The sequence below is a fragment of the Zophobas morio genome, unplaced genomic scaffold, assembly GCF_036711695.1.
Source record: "Zophobas morio isolate AGI-343-1 ecotype UQ-CSIRO unplaced genomic scaffold, CSIRO_AGI_Zmor_V1 ptg000108l, whole genome shotgun sequence".
Lineage (NCBI taxonomy): Eukaryota > Metazoa > Arthropoda > Insecta > Coleoptera > Tenebrionidae > Zophobas > Zophobas morio.
The window spans coordinates 1,931,110-1,956,655 of NW_026972213.1; the positions used below are offsets into that span (position 1 = coordinate 1,931,110).

The window sequence follows — 25,546 nt, forward strand, 5'->3', positions numbered from 1 at the left end:
AAATTAAAATTATTTAAACAAACTTTTATTTATATACAATAAACTACAGAATAATACCTATTCACTTTCCTTCTTCACCAGTGGTCCAATTCCCTGGCCTATGTTTCATCAAAGTCCAATCTTGCTGCCCAGATCGAAAGCCACCATATTGAACATTAAACTTGTCAGGATACAACAAATGAGTGCCATGTAAATTGGCATACTTTTTACCGACAGCCAACATTCCTAAAGCTACTCCGACTGCCAAACCTCCAACAGTTGTTCTTCTCCAAACTCCATATACGCTTCCTGCCATCATTCCACCAATAAACCAGTTCAGTCGATCATCTTTGGCCCGCACAGATCCCGCTATGTTACTTCCAAGCACAAAGGCTGTAGCAGCCCCAAAAATAGGCCAGCTGAAGTGTATGTATCGTCCAAGAGTCTGCATATAACCTTTTGGGTGTGAATACAACATAACGTCTAACGTAGAAACTCCAAATGCGGTGAGTGCCACAGGTTTAAAAATAGCCGCCAATTTCGGAAACACATCTTCTCCATCGGGACTTTTGGCATAATCAAAAGCTTTAGATTCTTTGGAAACACTCATACTTGATGTTGTTATGTAAATTTTGACAGATGACACTGACAGGGATTTTGAGTTCAGGACGTTGGTGTAGCTACAACACCAGTTTTTTTTTCTCAAGAAAAATAAGAAAATGTAATTTTAATTTCGTATGAAAACTTGAGAATTGGAAATAAATACAGGAAAATGCAGATACAATAATGTACTGTTTTGGGAATTTTTAAATAATTAAATAACTTTAGCGCCCTCTGACGGATGAATGTTTGCAATATTTATATTTTTATGCCATGAATCATCTGTTAAACGCCAAACAACGACAGTGAGAAGAAAATCCATTTATTCGTAATTTTGTTCGTGATAATATGTGAGTGAAAGTGCAAAAATGGCAGAGGATAAAAGCGAGAAAATGTTAATATCATTTATGTGCCAAAGGTGTTCTCAACCATTAAAATTAGATGATTCTTTAAGTTCCTTCAGTGAACATATTTCAGCAGAATTAAACTGTAACAAAGAAAGTGTTGTGACGCACTTGTGCTGATTTGTTGTATTTTTAGTACCAATACATTCCAATCCAGATGTAGATTTAGAATCTCAGGCCACTAGTTTCGATCACTATATATCTCCTTGTAGACTAGTCGATTCAGGAAATGGATTTATGCTTATATCAGATGAAAACGAATCACAGTCCTTAAGTCATACGTATAAGGTATGGAAAACAAAATGTGTACCTATGTTGTGCAACTGACTTGTGCTTTGCAGAAAAAAGCAGCTTTATACGATACTCTCTCAGGCAACTCCAACATTGATCATCCCTTATGTGATGAATGTACAGATTATTTAATAGAAATTTTACAGCAGGAGTTGGATGATACAAAAGCTGATTACGAAGATTATTTAAGATATTATAAAATGTAATTAAAGACCATTGTTTAAAGAAATATTAACCATATTGTTGTAGGCTTCAAAATGACAAAAATGAGCCTAAACTTATGGAACTGGAAAAAGAGTTGGAAGATTTGAAGGCAGAAGGGAGCAGATTTCTAGAAGAGTTAGAAGCACTCACAAAAGAAGAAATTGAACTACAAACTGCAATAGCAGAACAACAAGCTGAAGCCCGAAGGCTCGATCAGCAACGAGAAGTTTATTATAAAGAATATACAAAACATCAGAAAAACTACCTTCAAGCTTGTGAAGATGCTAAGAGGTAAAGTACAAGTGTAACACTCCACAGAAACAAATTATTTATTGTTATGTTTAGTTTAGAGTGCCAACTGAACTACACCCAGATGCAATTAGATAAATTGAAGAAAACAAATGTCTACAATGCTACATTTCATATTTGGCACAAGGGCCACTTTGGCACTATTAATAATTTTTGTTTGGGACGACTTCCATCAGCACCAGTTGACTGGTCAGAAATAAATGCTGCATGGGGTCAAACTGTTCTCCTGCTCTCTGCACTTGCACGTCAAATAAATATGACTTTTGAAAGATATAGATTAGTTCCATATGGCAATCATTCATACATCGAGGTATTTATGAATAATGTTTGATTTTCGCGAAATAACGGCTTTCCTAGGTTATTGGTGAACAAAAAGAATTTCCATTGTATGGATCAGGTGGATTCAAGTTTCTTTGGGATACAAAGTTTGACAACGGAATGGCTGCGTTTGCGGATTGTTTGCAACAATTTCAAGAGAAAGTTGAAAAAGGAGGTAAAGGCAGTAAACAATTTTGTTTTCCTTACAGGACAAATAAGGGGAAAATTGAAGATAATGAGGCCAGCTATTCCATAAAGTAATTGTCGGTTCTGCATAATATATAAGCAACCTTTACTAATGACAAGACTTTTAGAATACAGTTGAATTCAGAAGAACAATGGACCAAAGCAATGAAATTTATGTTGACCAATTTAAAGTGGGGTGTAGCCTGGGTTACTTCCCAAATACCTGTTGATGTTGAAGAAAACATGCAAACAGATAACTAGTGTCATTGGATGTTTAGTATTTTTTATATATTTAAGTAACTTAGTACCTACAAATATTTTACAAAATCATACCATATTTTTGTTATGAAAATGACTGACTTTGTTGTAGTTGTGTTTAATAAATTTGCAGTAGATATGTTACATGTTTTTTAAGCCAGAGTAAGTTACTTTTATTAGCTGGTGAAAGTAATGCACTCTGTGGAAAGTTTTTTGATTTTAAGAGGTGAATGTCCCCATTGTCCTCCCAGAATTGGTTTCAGTTAGTTCTCTTTATTATCGGTTTGTTAGGTAATCGAATTTCGTGACTACATCGAGATTTGCTTCAAACTAAAAACAAAAAATATGTTTTTTAAAAATTGCGCCACTTCTAGAATCCCACCATTTCCCATTCGTCACCCTTGACATTATTCCTCTCGAATGTTGGTGAATCTGACAAAAATCATGGTCACCAACGTGACAATATTAATATGACTTTGTCGATTACAAATAATTTAAAATTGCAACGAGTATTCTAAATTATAGCTAGCAAACTTTTAGAATTTGGAGACGGTGTTAATGCGAAGTTTACATAAAAAAAATTGCCATCAATTGCGACGATTTTTTCCAATTATGTCAAATGCAAATTATGGACAATGTGCCATATGAATAATGACGTCAATTTTGACTACCAAAAACGTTTCAAAATGGCTGATGTTTGTCGTTAAATCATTACCATCCGATTGAAACGATTGAATTAAACACAAAGAAATATACTTTAGCGTTTTCCAGTAGAATAAATGCGATGAGAATACCGTAAATTATTTACCATAGGCTTAGACATGTGTGATGCATGTTCGGATTTTATACAACTACTTGGTTCGTGTAAGTGTTGTTCCCCGAACTTAAATAAGGTCGTTCTTTTGATTGCAAAATCGAAGTTGTTGTAATCGTTGCTTTGTAACGACTTGACTCCTACGCGACGTGTCTTTGGCAAAACTTGTAATAACCTGTTTTGCAGACGAGGCGCAAGTTTGTAGGGAGAGTAACGAACAACCCACCCTGAGTAAGCCTGAAATTGATGTTATTTACGTGTATGTGCAGACATGGCCTGCCAGGTTGGTGTAAAACGGGTAATTCTCTTTGAATACTGAAAAATTACGTTCCAGACAATGTATGTGTTGTTATCGAGACCCAAAGAACTTGGAACGATTCAGTTGTATTACCCAAGGACTTATTTACATGGTGGTTTGTCAGCTGAAACAATTAGCCGAAAAAGGAACAGAATCAGACAAAAAAAAGGACAAAGAAGAAAACAAAGACCCATCAAATTCCGAAAAGGATAATGAGACATTAGAAAGGGATAAACTTTTAATTTTAGTGTCAAAAATATTTCTTTTAAACTTTCCTCTTTATGTGGCTTTTAAGCATACAATACAGGCTAAACTTGATGAGCTCACTCAACAAGAAATGCAAAATTTGAATTTATTTTGTGATTTGCATGATTCAGAGATTCCTATTTATTTATTAAAAAATGTTAGTTGGTTTTGTAAAATGGGGGGATTGTTAGCAATGACGGCTTGTTTTACACAGTTGTCGCCAGAACAGTTGCCAGTATCAACAGCACATGCGATGATATCAGTCGGTAAGTCATACGAAAAAACTGTTTATTGTCTCCTACACTAGCGTTACAGTTGGTAATTTGAAACTGTGGATGAATTACAAGAGCATGGTTTCTATGTTGGTTCCATTAAGGTCATGTGTGTTGCGTTATATGTGTAAATTATCGGATCAAGATCTTCGTGCTCCTACTATTAAGAGTATGGCAGGTCTGTTTTATGCTCTTTGTATATGCAAAAACACTTTCAACGATAGATTTCTTTTTAGATTTTATGTGGAATGCGATCAAAGACCCGCTGGATACTCCAGTCGCATTTGACATAGACGGGCTTGATCTAGCATTCAAATATTTTACATCAAGCACTTTAACAATGAGACTAGCGGGGATTACACAAATCAACAACCAGATTGGTGTTTTAGCAGAAATTTGTGTTGGCGAGTCTTTACCAGAAGCTGAAGCAGCCCCTAGACATATGGCCGATTGGCTAATTAACAACAACATAATTTCTCACATATTTGGTCCGAATTTGCACGTCGAGGTTTGTTATTTCATGGTTTTTCTTCGTTTTTATTTATTAACTCTAAATGTAGGTGATTAAACAAAGCCACATCATTTTAAATTTCTTGGCAATGGAAGGGCGCATTACTTGTGAACACATGGATATAATATGGGCAGCTGCTCAATTAAAACATTGCTCAAAACCTGTCCATGATCTTCTCCCGGGTTTAGTGAAACATTTAGCGGCATCTCCTACTCTGCATTTATATAGTTTGCTCACAAAACTGGAACCAAAAGATCACACGGAACAAGTATTGGTTGACATTTTAGTGAAATGCAATGTTGGGATTAATTATTCTTTTAATAGACTTTGTATCTTGCGTCAGCGCTAATCAAAGCTGTGTGGTCCAGAGGCGGAGGTGTCCCAGAAGTAGGTTTAATCAATGTAGCAGCTTCAAATGCAGGTATAACGTTACATAAATGTGCCACTTCATCAGAAAACAGTGTTAGTATAGACCCTAGTAATTCAGAAGAGGAACATGTGAGTATACCTATATGACGTTCTTATCTGATTTTATAATAATATAATTGGTTTTTAGGGTGAAAGTACTGGGCAATCAGAAAGTCATAAATCTGATAGTGAAGATATCGATGGTGTGGAAATAGATGAAGAGGATGGTCCAATTGATGCCGGAAATGCAGGGCCACCACCATGTAAATTGGCTAGGAAGCAAGCTATTGGACGGGTTCCCTGTGATGGAAGTAGCACAGATCCAGATATTGACGGTAAATTTGATTTACAATTGTTTATTAGACCCCTAAAGTTTAACCAAACTATAATTACGAGGAGTAATTAGCAAAAAGAAGATTGTAAAATTTTATAAACCAATATCTGTTTTATAAAGCAACCCATTTCCTTAAATATGTAGTAAAAAAAAGTAAACTTTTGTAAAAGCCAAATTCTACGTGATGCGTACTTTCAGTTTACTCGTTGTTCAAAATAACGACGGTAGCAAATTTGTGTGTACCGATTACAACAATGTAAATTTTTTAAATTCTACTAATCTTGTAAAGATAAATGTCTTAAATTTACAATGAATCTATAACCTGCATCTACGTGTTTGTATGTTTCTATTTTGATCAAAATATTAGATAAACTTGTACATATAATTGCCAATGTTTTTGTGAATTTTAAGTGAAGCATAAAACATGTAAATTGAGATCAACGTAATAATTTTGTATTTAATATGTACACTTGGAAGTGTAACAGTTTGTATCACCGCTCTCATGTCAATTTTCATTTTGTTCAGTTTTTCGTCATTTATTTTAAGTTAATTTGCTGTGGAAACCAGTCCTAATACTTTTTTTTTTATTTCAAAATCGTGTAGTCAACAAGGAATAGAGATTTATTGGACATTAAAAAAAATGTAAATCATTAATATATATGATAAAAAGCATTTGTCCAAGAACGCTACCTTGTTAAACATTCGACTCGTTTTTTCCATATTAGAATGTCCAAATTTAATCTGTATAGTTTGTTGACCATTTTCCAGACATGACTTTGAAAGTGAGAGAGATTTGCCGCGTAACCCGGAGTATTCTAGCTTCCTTAAGAATAAATCGCGGTCAACACAGTCTACCGATTCTCTTATTTCCTATAGAATAGTAAAAAAATTCCTTGTCACATTTTGGTAGAGTTATGATTTTAAAATTGGTTCTTTTGCTACATTTAACAACAACTAAACAACAAATTCATTGTCACTGTAACTAGTCGGGTGGCGCAAAAAAACCTATTATTTTTTCTTTTGAGTCTCGTGTGAAAATATGTTAGTTTATCGTGTTTTAAGACCCTCCTCCAAAGGACAGCTCAAAAAAAATATTTAAGAGGTCGCTCCTAATTTTTAAAAAGTTCCCAAATCGTCAAAAATTGATTTTCTCTTTGTTTAATTTTGTTTTTCTCGTTACGGTAATATTTTATAGACGAAAAAAAATAAGTTTCCCAAATTTTTAGCCCAAAATATTAATTTTTAAAAGTCGCTCGTAATTTGTTTTATTTTACAAGACTATTGCCTTAGATGTTTTCGAGCGACTTTAAGCTTTAAAATTTCATAAATTTACAATTTGTTTTCAGAATTCATAACAAAGTTTGTTTCAATGTTGTTAAAATGTTGTAAAGGTACGTGTCCACTGGAGAGTAACTTGGCGAGAATTCGCGAGAGTTACTTTCAAGGGCTTTTATTATTATTATTATTATTATTATTATTATTATTCTTATATATTCGACAGGGCGAACCCCATTTATGGAATATATTTCTGTTTAATTCAAACCGATTCAAACTTTAATTTCTTTTCGATTTGAGAGGATATTTTAGCAAATTTTGCTTGCCGATAGATGTTAAATGTCTGTCGATCAGATAAAGCTCTCAAAACCCTGTCCACTAAACAGTTGCACTCGCCTTTTGTTAATCTTCTTTCAAAAAATTCAACTGAAATGTGAATGCTGGGAAAACAGGCAGCAAACAGGAGATAAATTATTTTATTGCAAATTTAGATTTTTTGTTCAAGTAAATTTTTTAGAAAATTTGTCAAGATTTGCAAAAAGGGTATAGGTAAATTGTTTCCCGGATTAGGTTGGCAATAGCGCTTAATACGACCGGCACCTGAAGATTATCATCCCGGCAGGTTATGATTCATCAAAGAACAATTACATGCAATGTTGTAGTGTGTAAAAACATCTATAAAATTATTGTCCCTAATAATTATACTTTCAGTTGAGACAGGTATCAATTTATAAAAGCACTTGTGGATAAACACTGAAAATAAATATAAATATTAATTTTTGAATACGCATGATAATAATAAGTACATTTGTAGTACCTAATATGTAATTTATTATTAAAAATTCAGTAGAAACGTTATTAAAATAATAAAAAATGAATTTACTTCGTTGTGCATAGTTTAATCTCGTACTAAAACAAAAAATTAATAATAATGAAGTATAATCAGAATCACTTCAGATTTAGGATAAGAGAACATAATTTAGTCATTTATTTTCGTTTTACATTTTTTTTTTTTAGTATTTAACAAATTCATAAAAATGTGTTACCTATCTCAAAACGTTGTATAAATGTTGAAGTTCTATTTGCATAAAATCATAGAATCATAAACGTGTAAAATAAGTCGGCTTTACTCGAGAAATAATTTATGATGAACTGCTTACTCTCGGAAAATACTTCCCCAATTCGAAACTTCTTAGCATTGAGAGTATCTTTCGCAAGTAAACGCCGTTTGGCTTGTCCACTCGAGAGTATGTCGCTCGCGGCGAGATCCGCCGATTAGTGTTTCGTCTTTACTCGATTCGACTCGGCGCTCTCCAGGGCTGATTTTGAGGTGATTTCTCGCAAATGGACACGTACCTTAATTGTTTACTTAAAAATATCGAGTTATTAAAAAATTATATTTCCAGCGTTGTTTGATTTTTTTTTCCATCTCGCGGTGTATTTTCGTCGATTATCTCACTAATTAAAAGGTAAAACATTCATTAAAACTTGGTATAAATATTAAAAAGTCGCTCGAAAACATCTAAGGGTGCGTGTCCACTGGAGAGCAACTCTCACGAGAGTTCTGATTTTGATTTTATACCATCTTTAATCTTAAGTTGTCATTTCAAATTTCAAAGGTCTATTATTGCAATGAATTCAGTTATTACGAAAAAAATGCACGTAAAAAAGACTTATCGGAGATCACTGTCGCACTTCGAAATGCGTTCGTATTGTGAGAGTCGCTAACAAACTCGGAGAAACCAGGTAAAAACGATACGCTTACCAAGTTGAGGGCAGGCCCGACCATGGATGGCTTTCCGGGCTGATTTTGGAATTATTTCTCGCAAGCGCCCACGTACCTTAAGGCAATGCTCTTGTAAATTAAAAAAAATATATGAGCGACCTTTAAAAGTTAATATGTTGAGCTAAAAATTTGGCAAACTTATTTGTTTTTCGTCTATAAAATATTACCGTAACGAGAAAAACAAAATTAAACAAAAAGAAAATAAATTTTTGACGATTCGGGAAGTTTTTAAAAATTTGGAGTGACCTCAAAAAAAATTTTTTTTGAGCTGTCCTTTGAAGGAGGGTCTTAAAACACGATAAACTAACATATTTTCACACGAGACTCAAAAAGAAACAATAGTCGTTTTTTTGCGCCACCCTATTACCTAGTAATAAAACTTTTAGTTAATATTTCTCTCGCCCATGACCATTTTAATTTGCAAAGATATGGTTGTGTTGTTTTTGTAACATGTAATTTGATAAAATTCCAATTGGCAACAATGTTTGCCTGATAAAAAGTGTAAGTACAAATCAACAAAAATAAGCAGTTAAAAATGTTTGACGTATTAAAAATTCAAAGTTTTCAAAACCTTACGGTTAATATCTTCGTAGTTAATTTTAGGTCCCCTGGTGTTTTTATTGCTGGATGAACTTGAAAACATCTTTTGAGTTTTTAGTGTTTTTCTTTTTAATTCGGGAGACCCTTGGGTACCCATAGTGTAGAGCCCACAGAGAGTTTTTTTTGTAAATTATTTAAAACAATTTTGGGGGAATTTAGTGTTCAATTTTTGGAAAAGAATTTTCTATTTTTTCATAGAGGGTATCTCAGTTGCCAAAATCAGTTTTATCGTAGCAGCTACTAGCCTCACCCACCCACCCTCTCTTTTCTTAGAAGGTATGTCATTTGTCAAAATTGGCCTTATTTTAGCAGGTACTAGCCCCACCCACCTGCCCTCTATTTTCTTAGAGGGTATGCCATTTGCCAAAGTCAATCTTTTCTGAGCAGGTACTGGCTCCGCCCACCCACCCTCTTTCTTAGAGGGTATGTCATTTTCCAAAATCAGTTTTATCCCCCACCCACCGTCCCTCTCTTTTCTTAAAGGGTATATAATTGCCACAAACAGTTTTATCTTAGCAAGTACTGATGACTGACTTTTACAAAAAATAGTATGTACATATATGTACACTCACCGGCACGAAAAATGGGCCACCCTTATTTTTTTTTTTTTTAAGATCCGAAAATGTGCAGAATAAAGTACGATTTCGGTTGCAATACTTGAATATTGTTATGCAACGCTTATTGTAATATTTTTATCCAAAAAGAACTAAAAAACATATTATTTTAATAGAAAATGATAAAAAATCAATAATCAAACAAAAGTTGAAAAAAATTAAAGTTTCCAAAAAAGCAAAATCAATGATCATTGATACAATGTTTGAGGACGTCAATAATTGGTATTTCCCTCACGAACCTGTAAGACTGCTGCCATTCTCTAGTGCATCCTATGAAATAAATTGTTTATTTCTTCTTGTTGGATATTATCTCATTCCTTTAAAATTATATATATTCTGAAGCTCATCTAAAGTGTGGGGTGCAGGTACACTCAGTTAATATGCTGGTCAAGAAAGAACATGAAAAATAAGCGTAGTAAAAACGTCGAAGCACTGTATTCAGAAAAACATTAGCTGGCCCATTTTTCATGCCAGTGAGTGTATATACCGGGTGTTTGGGAAAAGGCGGATTAACTCTTCAGTACGTTATGTACGGGGGTTTCGGGCATCCCCAAAAAAAATAATAAAAAAATCTTTATAATGTATGTATAGTCTTTGTCATTTCTATTGAAACACCACTTGTTAATCGTAAATTTGGCAAGGTTTATATTCAGACAATTTTCTAACTAAAAGTCGTTGTCAATCAACCAAAAGCTGTTACCAATTGCTAAATTTTAAGCAAAATCAACAGGTAGTGTTTCAATAGAAATGGTAAAGACAATAGATTACGTAAAAAAAACGTAATTTGATTAGCTCCAGCTTACTTTCTGACTTCTTAGTAACGATGCTGACTGAAATCCACCTTTCATTTTTTTTATGACGATAACCATAAGAACCAGTAGGCATTAATCGTCGTGCATTATTATTAATAAAACAAGCTGTTATTTTTCATTAATAAATAAACCAACAAAAGAAAAATCCATTAAAGCATAACCAACTAAACACTTGAGATGTTCAAAATTCCTGCCTTGTCCATATAAGTAAGCTCGTAATGTTTTCAAATTTTGATCATTTTTTGTAAAAGTTACTCATCAGTATTTGCTAAGATAAAACTGATTTTGGCAATGACATACCTCCTAAGAAAAGAAAGGGTGGGTGAACGGAACTAGTAGCTACCAAGATAGGACTGATTTTGGCAAATGAGATACTTTCTAAGAAAAGTGAGGGCGGGTGGGCGGGGCTAGTACTTTCTAAGATAAAACTGATTGTGGCAAATGACATACTCTAAGAAAAGAGAGGGCGGGTGGGGGAGGGGGGTTAGTACCTACTAAGATAAGACTAATTTTAGCAAATGACGTATCCTCTAAGAAATTTAATTAAACTATTATAAGAAAAGACACTAGAGGCTCCAAAGCACTTTCAAATTCTTTCCAAACAGAAATACCTAGAACTCCAAGATTATTTTAAATTAAAAAAAAACGAGGTCCCAAAATTAACTCAGAAACAGGTAAAGTGAGAACTTTCCAAAAATAGAACACCAAAGTTCCCCAAAATTGTTTTAAATAATTTACAAAAAAATCGCCATGGGTTCCCAAAATAATACACCATACGTTCCCAAGAGTCTCCCAAATTAAAAAAGAAACAGTGCGGCACTCAAGACTTCTTCACATTCATAAAAAATAAAACACTAAAAGCTCAAAAGTTTTTTTCAGTTTCATCCAGCAACAAAACCAGATTTGTGTTTTGAAAACTTTGACAATTTTTGATACGTCAAACATTGTTAACTGCTCGATTTTTGCTGATTTGTACTATCACCTAAATTGCTCATGTCATCGATTTTTATTTAATTATCTATTGTAAGTGCAATTTCTCTCACGTTGACGTTAAAAGACGGCAGAAAATCAGAGGCGTTCATTCTAAAACAGGCACAAAATAAATTCAACAAGTTAAATTCTATTTACTTTTACAGAAACTATAAATACTGGAAAATATCGAGTGGAACAATGAACGAAATAACGAATGTAACAGCATTAATAAATTTAATATTTTGTTGCTGCTCCCTTTTCCTTATTACAGCATGTAATCTTCTATTCATAGACAAGACCGTGGTCCTTACATAGTTGTCATCAACATCGTGCCAAGCTTGTATTATTAATTCCCATAATTAATTTTTTGTCGTAGGTCTGATACGTCGGGCATTAATTTTTTTCATAAGAAAAGACCAAAAGTTTTCGACAGGATTTAAGTCGGGGCTTCTTGCAGGCCAGTCTAAGACATCTAAAAATTTCGTTGTTTTCAATCTATTCTCTAACAATTCTGGCTCTATGAATAGGACAATTGTCTTGTGGAAAAACGAAGTTATGAACGAGTCGAATGTGTAACAAGGAAGCGTTCTTGGACAAATGCTTTTTATCATATATATTAATGATTTATACTTTTTTTACTGTCAAATAAATCTCTACTTCTTGTGGACCACACAACTTTGAAATAAAAAAAAAAGTATTAGACCTGGTTTTTACAGCAAATTAACTTAAAATAAACGGACGAAAAAATTAGAAACCTATACAAACACCTAGATGCAAATTTATTGTAAATTTAAGAAAGAAAAAATATTTACCTTGAGATATATTTGGGTATAATTTCAAAGATATTTGTTAAAAATGAAGCTGAGAAGAAATAACTTGTTCACTGCCGGTCCGAACACTGCTGAAAAATTAAAAATAGCAAGTAAGAAGTTTGTACCGTCTCAGATAATGTGAATAGTTTTAAAACCAGTGCTAAAAATGGGTACACAATCCTTCAGACATTTGGGTAACAGGAGGAGGCATATTATGAAAAGAAAAAAATATATATTTATTTTTCACTATTTTGGCCCCGTACTTTCAGTTTCGTCCCTTTGTGCGTTGTCTGAAAATTTTTGCATAGTAAATTTTATTTATGGTTTATGAATCTGCCTTTATCTTTAACCTTAAACACCCAATTTTTTAGGGGGAAAAAATCAAAATTGTACAAACATGTTTTACGATTTAACTTAGAAAATACATATAAAACCTTTGAAATCTTGCAAATGGTTTAAGGTTATGGTGAAAATTGCTAATAAACAACTGAAAAACAAAGTGCAAGCACGGTTTAAACAATCCATAACAAATCTATTTGCCGATTCTAATTCAAAAACCAATTTTCACAGGTATCCCAATTAAAACCACGACTTCTGAAAAAACTAAGCGATGTTCCGCCGTATCTAAATCCAAAATCGACAAGCGACAAATGTATGTAATTCCCCAACCTCACGTGAACCCCACTCATCGATTTCGCTTTTTTAAGTAGGTCGTCGGTGAGAAAAAAAATACTATCAACATTAAACGTCTTACCTGAAGGAATCGAAACGATCGGTTCCAGCAGTTCCCAGGACGAAGCCGACGTCGAAGAAGTCCCTGCGAAATTCAGGAAGCGTCGAAAAATGCTGCGCAAAACCAGAGTGAAAAGACAGAAAGGTATAACCACCGTCGTCCACCGTTTAAAATTCTCTCTGTAAAATGACCTAGGTGTTCATAAACGTGTAGTGGCAATCAGCAGCATCGAGGCGTTGAGCGAAGTCGAGGTGGACAGCGACTCGGAAATGAAGGCGGCTCTGAAGGGGGTGGCGGCCGCCGCTCTGGTCCTGCCGGCGCAAATGAGCGGCCTAGTCGAAACGTATGTTGATTTTTGCGACTTGGTTTGTCCTTTGATTCGTAGCGTAATGGTTGTTCATCGCTTACAGAAATTTAAAACCTGCCGATTATTTAGACGAGAGTTCGTCTTGTAGCGAGTTAGGCAAGGATTCGGTCACTTTGGAGAGTCACGAAGCGGCGTGTACAAATTTTCTTACATTACATTCGCGAGGCGGGTATGTCACCGGTTTAGGTTTATTGGGTTGTACTCTAATGAGTTTATTACAGTTTGAATGTTTTCAGTCATATTTTGGAAATGCTGAGCGGAGAGGAGGCTGAGGTGGAGGGCGATGCGGACGGGAGCTATTCGTCGAGGATGAGCAACAAGTCGGAAAAGAATATGGCGGACTTCGATGGCGAGGATTCGGTATGTGAAGAGGAGTTGGCACAGCTTAATGAACATGTAAGTCTTTATTTGTAACTAAATTTAGATGACGCTCTCTTTAACTAACTTTTCGTTTTTTAAGTAATATGACTTACGGTTCGATGTTAGTAAGCTTTATATTTGCATCTAAGTGAACAATATTTTTTTTATTGACTTCTGCTTAGTGCTCTACAGATGACCTCTTTTTTTTTTCTAAAGTAATCTTTATTAGGTACCGACCAAATATGTTTGGAACAATTCTGTCTAAATGACTCTAGGCCCATTTTTACTTCCCGAGCGTAAGCAAAGGAAGTATTGTAATCGAGTCCGTCGGCCGACTCTCTACTTTTACGTTTTCTCGATCTTTCATGACCCCTAGAAGACGAAGAAATAGGTCTCCCATTTCCGTCTGTCTGTCCGTCTGTCCGTCTGTCCGTCTGTCCGTCCGTCTGTCCGTCTGTCCGTCTGTCCGTCCGTCTGTCCGTCTGTCCGTCTGTCCGTCCGTCTGTCCGTCCGTCTGTCCGTCTGTTGTCCCGGATTTTTATTAGACAGATAATCTCCGAAAGTACTCGACCGATTGTTGTGAAATTTTGTACTTATATTAAGAATATCATGTAGATGGTAAAACGCTAACCAAAATTTGTCTAATCATCCCCACCACTAATGCGATGACGTCACTTCAAAATTGTACATAGTAAATGGGTTTTCAATTGTATAAAATAACATAGTCCTACACATGTAGTTTACAACTCCGAATCGACTTTTCACCCGAAACGTCCAGATTTTTGGAAAAAAAATCAAAATTATAAAACAACATTTTGAAATTTAATTTTTAATCTGCTAACCAGAATGCTTTGAAATGTTGCAGATGTTTTAAGGCTATAAAGAGCATCATAAATCTTTAGTCAAAAAATATTTGCTTACCCCCTCCAAAAACTTGATGACGTCAGCTCAAAAGTTTGTGGAATAAATCATATCTAAAATGTACAAAATATGATGAGTCTGTACTTGTGATCTATCACTCCATTCATATTTTTTGGATTTGCATATACAGGGTGACTCAAAAAAATTAATGAATGCGTAAATATATTTTATTGATTTAATCAGGAACTACAAAACCGAATGCTCTGAAATCTTGCAGATGTTTTAAGGTCATAAAGAGCATAATAAATGTTTAGTCAAAATATATTTGCTTATCCCCTCCAAAAACTTGATGACGTCAGCTCGAAAGTTTGCCGAATAAATCTTATCTAAACTGTACAAAATATGATGAGTCTGTACTTGTAATTTATCACTCCATTCATATTTTTTGGATTTGCATATACAGGGTGACTCAAAAAAATTAATGAATGCGTAAATTTATTTTTTCGATTTAATCATGAACTGCAAAACCGAATGCTTTGAAATCTTGCAGATGTTTTAAGGTTATAAAGAGCATAATAAATGTTTAGTCAAAATACATTTGCTTATCCCCTCCAAAAAATTGATGACGTCAGCTCGAAAGTTTGCCGAATAAATCATATCTAAAATGTACAAAATATGATGAGTCTGTACTTGTGATCTATCACTCCATTCATATTTTTTGGATTTGCATATACAGGGTGACTCAAAAAAATTAATGAATGCGTAAATTTATTTTACTGATTTACTCAGAAACAACAAAACCGAATTCTTTGAAATCCACTGCGAAAAAAAAAACATAATAGGCATGCAGTCGTCACGTTTCCGACAGCGAGGGAAGTACTGTCGAAACTCTTTAGACCAATTTTTTAGTTGTTATATTTTTTGGGGTATTTATTAAGGGTGCCCAGTAGCAGACCTAAAAATGAGCTAAATAGATTTTTATTTTACGGGCGTAATTTCAATTTTGAAAAAAAGATCGACATTTCAATGGATAGATTACGTCTAAATCTCTGGGGAAGACACAATATTTTTTAAAATAAGTGATTGTTTAGTGTTTAATTAATCGTTCATTCTTCGAAGGACTTTGCGTTTTTAGACGAGGAGAGAGCATTTTTCGCTTCAACTTTTATATCAGTGCAAAGACAACATTGAGCTCTATGGGGAAGACCCGGTCATTTTTGTTTAAAATTTATATTTATCAAAATATTTGCTTTTTAAAAAAATACTGACTAATGAAAATAAAGTGAAACTAGGCAACCCTATTTACAAAGTTTTCCGTTTCAATAAACGGCTGAGTTTTACACAGCAGGGAGCCTTGCCGACCGACCCTTTCAGGTAATCAGTCCAGGTACTTTTTAGGTCATAAAACTCGTAAATACTCTTAGCTGACTGACCAACATTGTTGGAACTCGTTTACAAGTCGACTTCTCTCATTGCTGACATAATTTGATTTAAAAGTATGCAAATTTTTATAATTTTATATATTCTACTAAAATATTTTCCTTGAAAAAATTATTCAAATATTTTTTATTAATCTGTCATTTTATATATTAATCAAGACACAAAACTGACAAGATTTAGATTCTTATTACTTCACTAAGCACTTATTTACCTGAATAATCATATTTATTTACATTTAATTTTTGGATACTCTTTTCCCCACCACCTATGAGGTAGAGTATTATAGGCACTTTTTTTACGTGATATCTCCAGTAAACCTATTCCAATATTACTATTTAGTCCTGTGTGTGTTTATGCTAGAAGGGCAAAAGATTTATATGAACTACACATGACGCGAATGCAAATAAAAAAATTTAATTGTACAATTTTTTCTTTACAATTTGTCTAATGGGTTGACTTGTTTAAGAACGTGAATCTACTCTCTCCGGAAGTAAGGCATATAAATATGACATCAACGTTTGAAAGTTTTTTGAGAAATACTTTTTGCGCTATGACATATCGGGTATTTCAACTGCCTCGTTAGATACATCGTCGCCCAAGAACTTGTATGGTCCACAGACCGGAGCGCGCTCAGGCCAATGTCGACTCTATAAGCCTCCAGAAATTCTGCGGGAAATAGTTATTATTTAGATGCTTTTGTTTACACACGTCTCACATGTTTCACTCGATTTTGACATGCAACTATTTTTTTGTTTAACTAAGAATTAATTCATTCATTGCGTTTGATACTAACGTCCTAAATTAGCAATACTAGTGGAACAGTAATTATGCAGTAGATTTTTTTGGGAAAGTACAGTTATTTTTATGTTTTAGCAGCATTGTGTTCTATTTTCTATTAATTTTTACATATGCTTTGCATACGCTACCTGCTGTGGATCGGTACTTTGGGTTGCATAGTTACAAAAAATAATTCTTCCTACTGAAACCGATTTTGTGGGCGACGACTGGGGACCCTTAAATACGCAAATTTACTCGCTTGTGGGATGTTTGAAAATTAAAAATTCACCCAGTCTTCTCAATCCGGTACTTATTAAAGCTGATTTAGTTGAAATGGTTTGCAAAATTTAAAAAAAAAAACCTATTTTAATATTGCACTGTGCTTCAGTATTTTTATTCGTCACTTTTTTTGCTTCCTAGAAATATTTAACCTTTCATAACAAGTTCATTTATCGTGAATTTTGGAAACAAATTAAAATAGTACTTAATATTTGAAAAAAGGTGACGTAGACAGCTTTCCTTGGGGTCAAATCCTCTGACAGTCTTCTTCGGATTTGTATTTACTTCGTCTAATTTCGGGCTACCTTTTACATAACCATGAATTCAGTTTGAATGACAGTTTTGATACTTCATGGAACGACAAATTTTTGTTAAAAATGTTCAACTTGATATTCGATCTTTTGTAGTCACCTTGTATTATTAACACTAACTTATTTTTAATATTGTAGCAAATGTTAAAATGTATACGTCAATTTACTTTAAGAATGGGGACCGTACGTACTAATCCAATACCTGATTTCGTTTATTTTTAATTTCAGATTTTAGTACACAAATTGATTGTTCTTATGTTTTAAGGCTCAAATGAATCTTCACGCCCTAGCAAATCAGTCGCCGGAAAAATCTCCCGTTAGGGTGGACCCTAGATTGTCTGCTTGTTTCAAAGCAGACAATGTTTGTCAACCAGGAAACACACTTCTGTGGGATTTACTACAAGACGAGAAAATCGTACGAAACCATCGTTTCAACTTAACATACACTTCTAAACATAAAATTTTTAGTGCCACTTGGGAGAAGGTCTGGCACTCGAAGCAGAAAAAACTTTATGCAACCTTATTTGCTACACCCCAGACAAAGAAATCCGAATGAAATTTATCGAAGGGTGCTTACACAATTTGGCCAATAATGTGTACGTTCAATAACGCCTAAACTCCCATAAATTTCATGTCATAAATTTCAGTTCTGTTGTTGTCTCTCTAAGAATGTTGCCCAAATTGCTCACATCCTTTAGAGGTATCGATATGCACCACGTGACGCATTGGGCAGAACGTCAGCACCATATGATGAAGCATTTCTTCAATAATTTGAAAACGTACACCGCAAATCCGGCAAAATCGTTACCTTTGTACACCCACCAGATGCAAGTGCAAGTACGTTTGCATTTCCTCTCGGCCGTTTTCTCCCCGGTTGTATCACCAAACACGTTTAAGTAAGTGACTTAAGCCATAAGCAACACCCACCAAAGTGTATTGCTTTCTTAGGCTCAGCATAGAACAAGTCGACACGTTATGGGAATGTCTAGCTCACGACCCTGAATGTTCAGATGAACTCTTCAGTTGGTTGCTTTCCCAGACAAAAACCACCGAACTTCATGCTTTAAAGATCGACGCTTTGCGCAGACTCTACATGCACCATCTGCCTAGTTTGTCTCCCGAGAAGTTCAGCATGATTTGTTTGAGTCTCTTCCAGCAATTGTGTAGTTTAAACCACTTACTTGCCATCAATATGGGAACGGAATCCGTTCGAGAAAGCTACAACGTGGGAATGGACCATATGTGGAAGATCGCTCTAAGGGCAAACAACACGGACGTGAGCATGGCGGCTATTCAGTATATAAACAGTTACTACATGGGTCAAAATCTTCAAAATGAAGGTCAGTTCGTGTGGCAGTGCATGACCCATCTAAAGGCGGCCACTGAGGATCTAGTTAGCATGGGTACGCCTGGTGCGGAAGAAGCGCCGCTTTTGTGCATACAAAGGGCTTTATTGTTGATGAAGAGCCATCTGGAGACGTTTAGGCGTAGGTATGCTTACCATTTGAGGAGGTGGACCTTGGAAGGGAAAGGGATTGGGAGTCATTCGGCGTCGTCGACTGATCGCTGTGGGACACCTTTGAGGTTGATTGTTCAGTCAGGAACGTCGACGGAGCGGTGTTACTTGGATATGTTGACGTCGGATTATGTGGCAGATTTGAGGGCTGAGATCGTCAAGTGGGCAGAAGGACCAGCACAGGTAAGAGTAGTCGGTTTTTCTGTTATGGTTTTATTTAGAAAAGTAAAAAATGAAAGTACCTAAGAAAAGTAAAATCACAGCTTCTAATATTTGTAATTTTCAAAGTTGATGACGCCATTTCTGCGCGTGATTTTACAGCAACATATGACCGATTCGGGATGAGAGGCAATTGACACGAATGTCAATTAGTAAAAATGTGTTTTATTCAATAAGTGGAAGTCAGAGCAATAAAAAAGTCTGGATCGTCGGCATTCTGATCCGATCATTGCAATTTGTAGAAAACATCTTTTAGTTTAGTTTCTGTTTCACTTTCACGTCTACAGGTTGATAAGTGTTATCGCTATTTGTCTTAAATTACGAATACCATAAATGATTTTCAGTTCAGTCTCTGATAGTAATATCAGAGGTGCGACTGAATCACAAACAATTTAATCACGTCTGCCTTATGTAAATACGGCATTTTTCGAAAGAGGTGAATTTGACAAGCTATACTTCATGGTTTGTGAATCCGTGTAGAATTTTTACCCCAGACATCCAGAATTTTTGGAAAGAATTCAAAACTGAGTAACAATATTTTCTAATATAACTTTTAAACTGCAAGACCGAATGCTCTGAAATCTTGTAAATATTTTAAGGACGTCGTAATCGTGGTAAATCGTCAAACAAAATTTATTCGTTTATCCCCTTTCAAAAAATTGATGACGTCATCTCAAAATTTTGCCGAGCAAATCCTATCCAAATTGTGCAAAATATCATGACTCTATATTTGTGATTTATCATTACATTAAAAGTTTTTAAATTTCTTATACAGGTTGACTCGGAAAAAATATTGAAAGAGTCAATTTATTTTATTGATTAAATCAGGAACGGCTCACTCCATTTTCCCCAAAAATTTGGGAATATAATACTGTCATCATTAGTATTACACTGCACCTATCCAAAGTGATATACGTATCTTTGCAAAAATGTTGATGACGTCGGCACAAAATTTTGTTAAGGGAAAACTTATTTGGCCCAGCTAACTTAACTTGTAAGGATTCTCATAAAAAAATAAAATTCGCATAATCAAATTTTATAATTTTTAGATTTTTCAATTTTTCCTTTCCTTAGTTTTTCGAGTTCTTGATTTTTAAATTTTCATTTTCTCGATTAGCAATTTTTCGTTGTTTCATTTCCATTATTTTTTCAATATTTCAATTTCATAATGTTTCGTTCATTCAGTTGTTCAAATTCTCAATCATTGATTTTTTAATTCCTTGATTTTCCAAATTTTAAATTTTTCAATTTTGATATTTTTCAGTTTCTCAGTTATTCCATTTTCCGATATCTTTAATTTTCAGTATTTCAATTTTACAATATTTCGTTTTTTCGATTTTGCAGTTTTTCGATTTTTAAGTTACTTAATTTTTGATCTTTCGATTTTTCAATTTTTCAAGTTCCTCTTTGCTTTCCAATTTTTCAAAATTTGCATTTCATCCTTTTTCGTTTTTTTTTTTTTTGATTTTTCAATTTTACAATTTTATGATTTTTCCATTTTTTTATTCGAAAATTTGAAAAATCCAACAATTAAAAATCAGAAAACTAAAAAATCTGCACTTTTGCACCTTTTTGATTATTTCACTTTTTTAATTTTCAATCTTTCGATTTTTGAATTTTTCGTTTCTTCAATCTTTCAAGTTTTATAATATGTATTTCGTTTTTCATTTTTGATTTTTCAATTTTAAAATTTTGCAATTTGTTCACTTTTTTTTATTCGAAAAGTTGAAAGTCCAAAAGATCGAAAAAATAAAAATTGAGAAACTAAAACATCGGAAATAACTGAAAAATCGAAAAATTGAGAAAACCAAAAATTGTAAAATTAGAAAGTGGAAAATCGAAAAGCCAATAAATCAATGAATCGAAAAATTGGAAAACCCAAAAATTGTAAAATCGAACAATTATACTAATAGAATCGTCAAAACTGTAGTCGAAAAATTGAAAAACTAATATCGAGGAACTGAAAAATCGAATAAATGAAAACGTTTTAAATTTCAGTAATTGGAAAATGAGAAAATTCTAAAATCATAAAATTGAAAAAGAGAAAAATAAAAAAAATTACAATTACAATTACTCGTATATATTATTACATATTTAAAATGAAAAGTACAAAAATCAATAATACGAAAACTGAAAAATTTCAGATGAAAAAAGAAAAATTATAAAATCAGAACATTGAACAACACAAAAACTGACAAAAGCTAAAAAACCGAAAAATTGCAAATCGAAAAATTGAAAAAACAAATTTTAAAATTGGAGAATGGAAAAACCGAAAAATTGTCAAAATAAAGTAAACCAAAAACCCAAGATTTGAAGAAATGAAATATTGAAAAGTCGAATAAATGAAGAAGTTTTAAAATCCAATAATTGAAAAATGGAAACATTCGAAGATCGTAAAATTAAAAAAGTGAAGTATTTAAAAAATTATTATTATTATTATTACATATTTAATGTGAAAACTAGAAACATTGCAAATCGAAGAAATGAAAAATAAAAAATCCTTAAACTGAAGAATCTAAAACTAAAAATATTAAAAATTAAAAAATCCAAAAATTGCATATCAAAAAATTGAAAAATTACTAAATTATAAAATCAAATTATTGAAAAATCGAAAAGTTGAATACTCCTGAAATTGCAAATGAAAAAAAGGCAAAATCTAGAAATTGAAACATTCAAAAGTTGGAAAATTAAAAAAGTGAAGTATAAAAATAAAATTGTAGAAACGAAAAATTGAAAAAATTGACACTGAAAAAAACAAAAAATTGTAAAAATAAAAAAAATAAAAACCGAAACAAGAAATTGCAAATCTAAAATTTAAAGAAATGAAAAGTTAAAGAATCGAAAAACTGAAAAATTAAAAGTTGAAAATTAAGAAATTTTAAATCGGAAAATTGCAAAATCTAAAATTGAAGAAACAAAAAAATGAAAAATTGAAAAATCGCAAATCGAAAAATTGAAGAAACGAGAAACTGAAAAAATTAAAATTGAAAAACAAAAAATTATAAAATCGAAAAATAGAATAACTGAAAAAAATAAAGAAAATAAAAAACCGAAACTAAAATAAAGATTATCATAAAAAATTAATTCGACCAATTTTTCTAGTCAATAATAATCAGAATTCGTGTGTTCATCTCTTCCAAAAACTTGGAAACTTCATCCTTAAATACCTAGATCTTCTCAAAAGTGTTAATGACGTTATTCCAGAAATTTAGTGAATAAAGATTTTTTTTTTAAAGAAGTTTCCTAAAAATTGTAATCTTACTACATGAAACAAAAGGACCAATAATAAACTATCCTTTTTGAAACGTTTGGAAATGCAGCTTAAATTGTACAATTTTACCGGAAAATTTATTAAATTCATTGTAGATGAAAAACCAAGATTCGGACTCAGGCGGACACAAACAGAATGACACTTGGATCAGACTAATTACACAAGGTCAAGAGCTGACGATAGACTGTGATGAAAAAACTCTAGCGGAAATGGGCTTCAAAGATAATCAGATGATTTACATTTCGATAGGAGTTTCAAAAAATATGAAAAAACGCGAATGTTTAGATTTACCATCAATGCAACCGCCACCACCAAGAGAATCGATACCAACATTACTCCTATTGCGACCGAACTATTTCGAGCAGTTATTCTCTTTGATGCACACCCTCAGCTCCATGAAAGTACCAGTAAAGGGTGGCGTAAGTTTTAATAATTTTGGTAAAGAACTAGTTAATAAAAGGCGCCTTTTAGCATCATATTCCAAACACTAAAGCTCAAGTACTTAGTAGAAGAGTTTGGGATATCTTAAGTTTGTTACCTACTAGTCCGACGTTGTTGCAAGGCTTCAAACAGTTGGACACTCCACTTACAGAGCTTCTTGATCCGTCAAGCGCACAAAAATTGATGTATTCGTTGTACATTGTCGAATCTTTGAGTGCTAAAAGCAGCCAGAGTAAACAAACCGAGAACGATAAGGAACCGTGGATTCGCACTTTTATCCATCATGGTGGACTTCGCCATTTGTTTGATATATTCATGTCAGGTTAGTACTTTTCTTGTGATTACGATAATTCGTAATTGAATTGTGGTTTATTTTTAATTTACAGGCGTTCTCCAACGAGATGGCGGCAACGGCAGCGAATGGCAACAAGATTGTTTAGCTTCCTTACTCAAAATTACGTGTCAGTTGGGCGTCGAACCCCTTCCACTTGATTCGAGGCCTTCTCGAAGCGATAAAATCGTAATTCCAAATTTAAATGAGGTTAGTTTTTTCACATTAGTTTGTACAAATTAGCTGAAATATTTATAGGCAATGTTGTCCATGATTGACGTCAAAAGTACCATGCCTCAACTCACCAGCATTTTAGAAGAAGCGTCGTTACCGAAGGATCCAAACCTTTACAAGACGGGATTCTGGGGAAGAGCCCAAGTCGTTCATTATGCTATGTCTTTTTTAGTGTCGTGGTTACATTGTAGTGAAGATGCTAGGCAAGCACTCTTTCAGTCACCGAATTTCTCCGTGTGGCTCCAGCGGCTGGTAAGTTTATTTTAGAAAAAAATAACTGATCCAATTTTTTTAATTGCTACAATTTACTTTTTGATAGGTTTTGGAAGACCCAGAACCCGCCGTTCGTCGCGAAGTGTGTTCGGCTGTGTACAGGTTATGTTTAGGTGTTTCCGCCAGCGGCGATGTGTTAGAAAGCAGCTTAGTAGCTCCGATGCTCTCAGAACTATTACTGTACTTAGATAAAGCTGAGAGTATGGGACCTCAAAAATTCGAAGCGATCCCTGCACTTGAAGAAGGTAAAGAACCCTACGGTCCAGCCTGCAGAGATTACTTCTGGCTAGTGGCACGACTAGTCGATAGTTTACCCGAAGATCTAATAAAAGAAAGTCTCGAAGACCCCCAAAATTGCGTCGTCGACATCAACGGTTTAACCAACAAAATCGCACGTTCACTTCTATCAAGAGATTATCTCGAAACCCGGCATCGAACGATAGACGATGACGGTCTCATCGGACTTCTAAATCTTTTAACGAATTTAATCAAACATCGGCCGCCTTTCCAAGTCAGCAAACAAGGGCAAGAGTTGTTGGTTGAAGTGTTTAATTTTTTGTTCGCGTTACCTAGTCCTAAACTACGACACGTACCGAAGTGTAAATCGCCAAGATCGAGAACCGCGTCTTATGATTTGTTGGTGGAGTTGGTGAAGGGGGCGCCACAGAACTACTATATTTTGCACGAGAAGTTGCTGAAACAGCACCAACCAGGTTTGTAGGAAAAGGCGTCATTTCTAGTTTTAAGGAGTTTTTGCAGGACCGCATTCACCGTATCCTTGGGATTATTGGCCACATGAAGACGGTCGATCGGAGTGCGGTTACGTAGGGTTAACTAATTTAGGAGCAACGTGTTATATGGCTTCTTGCATGCAACATTTGTACATGATGCCGCAAGCTAGAGCGTCGATTCTTGCCGCAAACACTGAACATTCGAAACACGAACCTACTTTGAAGGAGCTGCAGAGGATGTTTGCATATTTATTGGTGAGAAGAAAACATACCTAAAATATTGTCAAAACCAATTCTGTGATTGATTTATAGGAAAGCGAAAGGAAAGCCTACAATCCCCGCAGTTTCTGCAAAGTGTACACCATGGATCACCAACCGCTCAACACTGCCGAGCAGAAAGACATGGCGGAGTTCTTCATCGACCTGGTCAGTAAACTGGAAGAAATGACGCCGGCTCTGAAAACTGTCGTGAAAAAGTTGTTTTGTGGTGTACTTAGCAACAATGTTGTTTCTTTAGTAGGTTTTATGAGTGTGTTGTTGGACTATCGATCGAGGATTGCTCTTTTTAGGACTGTGATCATGTTAGTCGTACTTTAGAAGAGTTTTATACCGTTCGCTGTCAAGTAGCCGACATGAGAAACCTTTACGAATCATTAGATGAAGTTACGGTTAAGGACACTCTTGAAGGTGATAACATGTATACGTGCTCGCAATGTGGGAAAAAGGTTAGGGCTGAAAAGAGGGCTTGTTTTAAAAAGTTACCGCATATATTGTGCTTTAATACGATGAGGTACACGTTCAACATGCTGACGATGCTCAAAGAGAAGGTCAACACGCATTTCTCGTTTCCGTTAAGACTCAATATGGCGGGCTACGTCGAGAAGCAGTTGATGCCGCAACACTATCAAGGTAAGCATATGTCATATTACTAAGAACAATTTCTAAATAGTGCAGAAAAAACATACTATTTTTTACGAATCTCGTTATACTACGTATTTTCGTTTTCTGGGGTCGAATTTGAGTCGTTTACGCATAGTTGCGTGTGGCCAATATGAAACCTAATTTCTATAGCAGAATCACTGACGAGTTCAGTGAACGA

The 25,546-nt window shown here is 34.3% G+C and overlaps 3 protein-coding genes across 12 annotated transcripts in view; 2 read left to right on the plus strand and 1 right to left on the minus strand.

The window, feature by feature from the left end:
• Positions 1-9: 9 nt before the first annotated feature.
• LOC135144798 (uncharacterized) lies at positions 10-634 on the minus strand. The gene has a single exon (XM_064076880.1). The coding sequence runs from the start codon at positions 587-589 to the stop codon at positions 62-64; it is 528 nt and encodes a 175-aa protein (XP_063932950.1). The 5' UTR covers positions 590-634; the 3' UTR covers positions 10-61.
• Positions 635-761: 127 nt separating this feature from the next.
• Positions 762-2,693, plus strand: Atg6 (Autophagy-related 6). The gene is made up of 7 exons (XM_064076879.1): positions 762-1,068; positions 1,120-1,271; positions 1,325-1,476; positions 1,524-1,769; positions 1,824-2,097; positions 2,145-2,362; positions 2,420-2,693. Exons 1-7 carry the CDS (start codon positions 948-950, stop codon positions 2,550-2,552), a joined length of 1,296 nt encoding a protein of 431 aa, XP_063932949.1. The 5' UTR covers positions 762-947; the 3' UTR covers positions 2,553-2,693.
• Positions 2,694-3,235: 542 nt separating this feature from the next.
• LOC135144836 (ubiquitin carboxyl-terminal hydrolase puf) overlaps positions 3,236-25,546 on the plus strand; it is a 47,688-nt gene continuing 25,377 nt past the window's right edge. Inside the window, exons 1-25 of one of the 10 annotated variants that reach the window (XM_064076941.1) lie at positions 3,236-3,413; positions 3,550-3,646; positions 3,698-4,173; positions 4,223-4,357; positions 4,404-4,687; positions 4,740-4,958; positions 5,015-5,188; positions 5,247-5,433; positions 12,874-12,955; positions 13,011-13,180; positions 13,232-13,379; positions 13,447-13,572; positions 13,625-13,799; positions 17,697-17,846; positions 17,900-18,027; positions 18,079-18,327; positions 18,380-19,130; positions 22,533-22,856; positions 22,909-23,200; positions 23,265-23,419; positions 23,468-23,695; positions 23,763-24,429; positions 24,464-24,702; positions 24,760-24,963; positions 25,017-25,356. In XM_064076941.1, coding sequence (XP_063933011.1) covers positions 3,371-3,413; positions 3,550-3,646; positions 3,698-4,173; positions 4,223-4,357; positions 4,404-4,687; positions 4,740-4,958; positions 5,015-5,188; positions 5,247-5,433; positions 12,874-12,955; positions 13,011-13,180; positions 13,232-13,379; positions 13,447-13,572; positions 13,625-13,799; positions 17,697-17,846; positions 17,900-18,027; positions 18,079-18,327; positions 18,380-19,130; positions 22,533-22,856; positions 22,909-23,200; positions 23,265-23,419; positions 23,468-23,695; positions 23,763-24,429; positions 24,464-24,702; positions 24,760-24,963; positions 25,017-25,356 — 6,043 coding nt within the window. In that variant the 5' untranslated portion in view covers positions 3,236-3,370. The remainder of the gene's footprint in view (positions 3,414-3,549; positions 3,647-3,697; positions 4,174-4,222; positions 4,358-4,403; positions 4,688-4,739; positions 4,959-5,014; positions 5,189-5,246; positions 5,434-12,873; positions 12,956-13,010; positions 13,181-13,231; positions 13,380-13,446; positions 13,573-13,624; positions 13,800-17,696; positions 17,847-17,899; positions 18,028-18,078; positions 18,328-18,379; positions 19,131-22,532; positions 22,857-22,908; positions 23,201-23,264; positions 23,420-23,467; positions 23,696-23,762; positions 24,430-24,463; positions 24,703-24,759; positions 24,964-25,016; positions 25,357-25,546) is intronic. The other 9 variants (XM_064076942.1, XM_064076944.1, XM_064076947.1 and 6 more) reach the window with 9 other exon arrangements.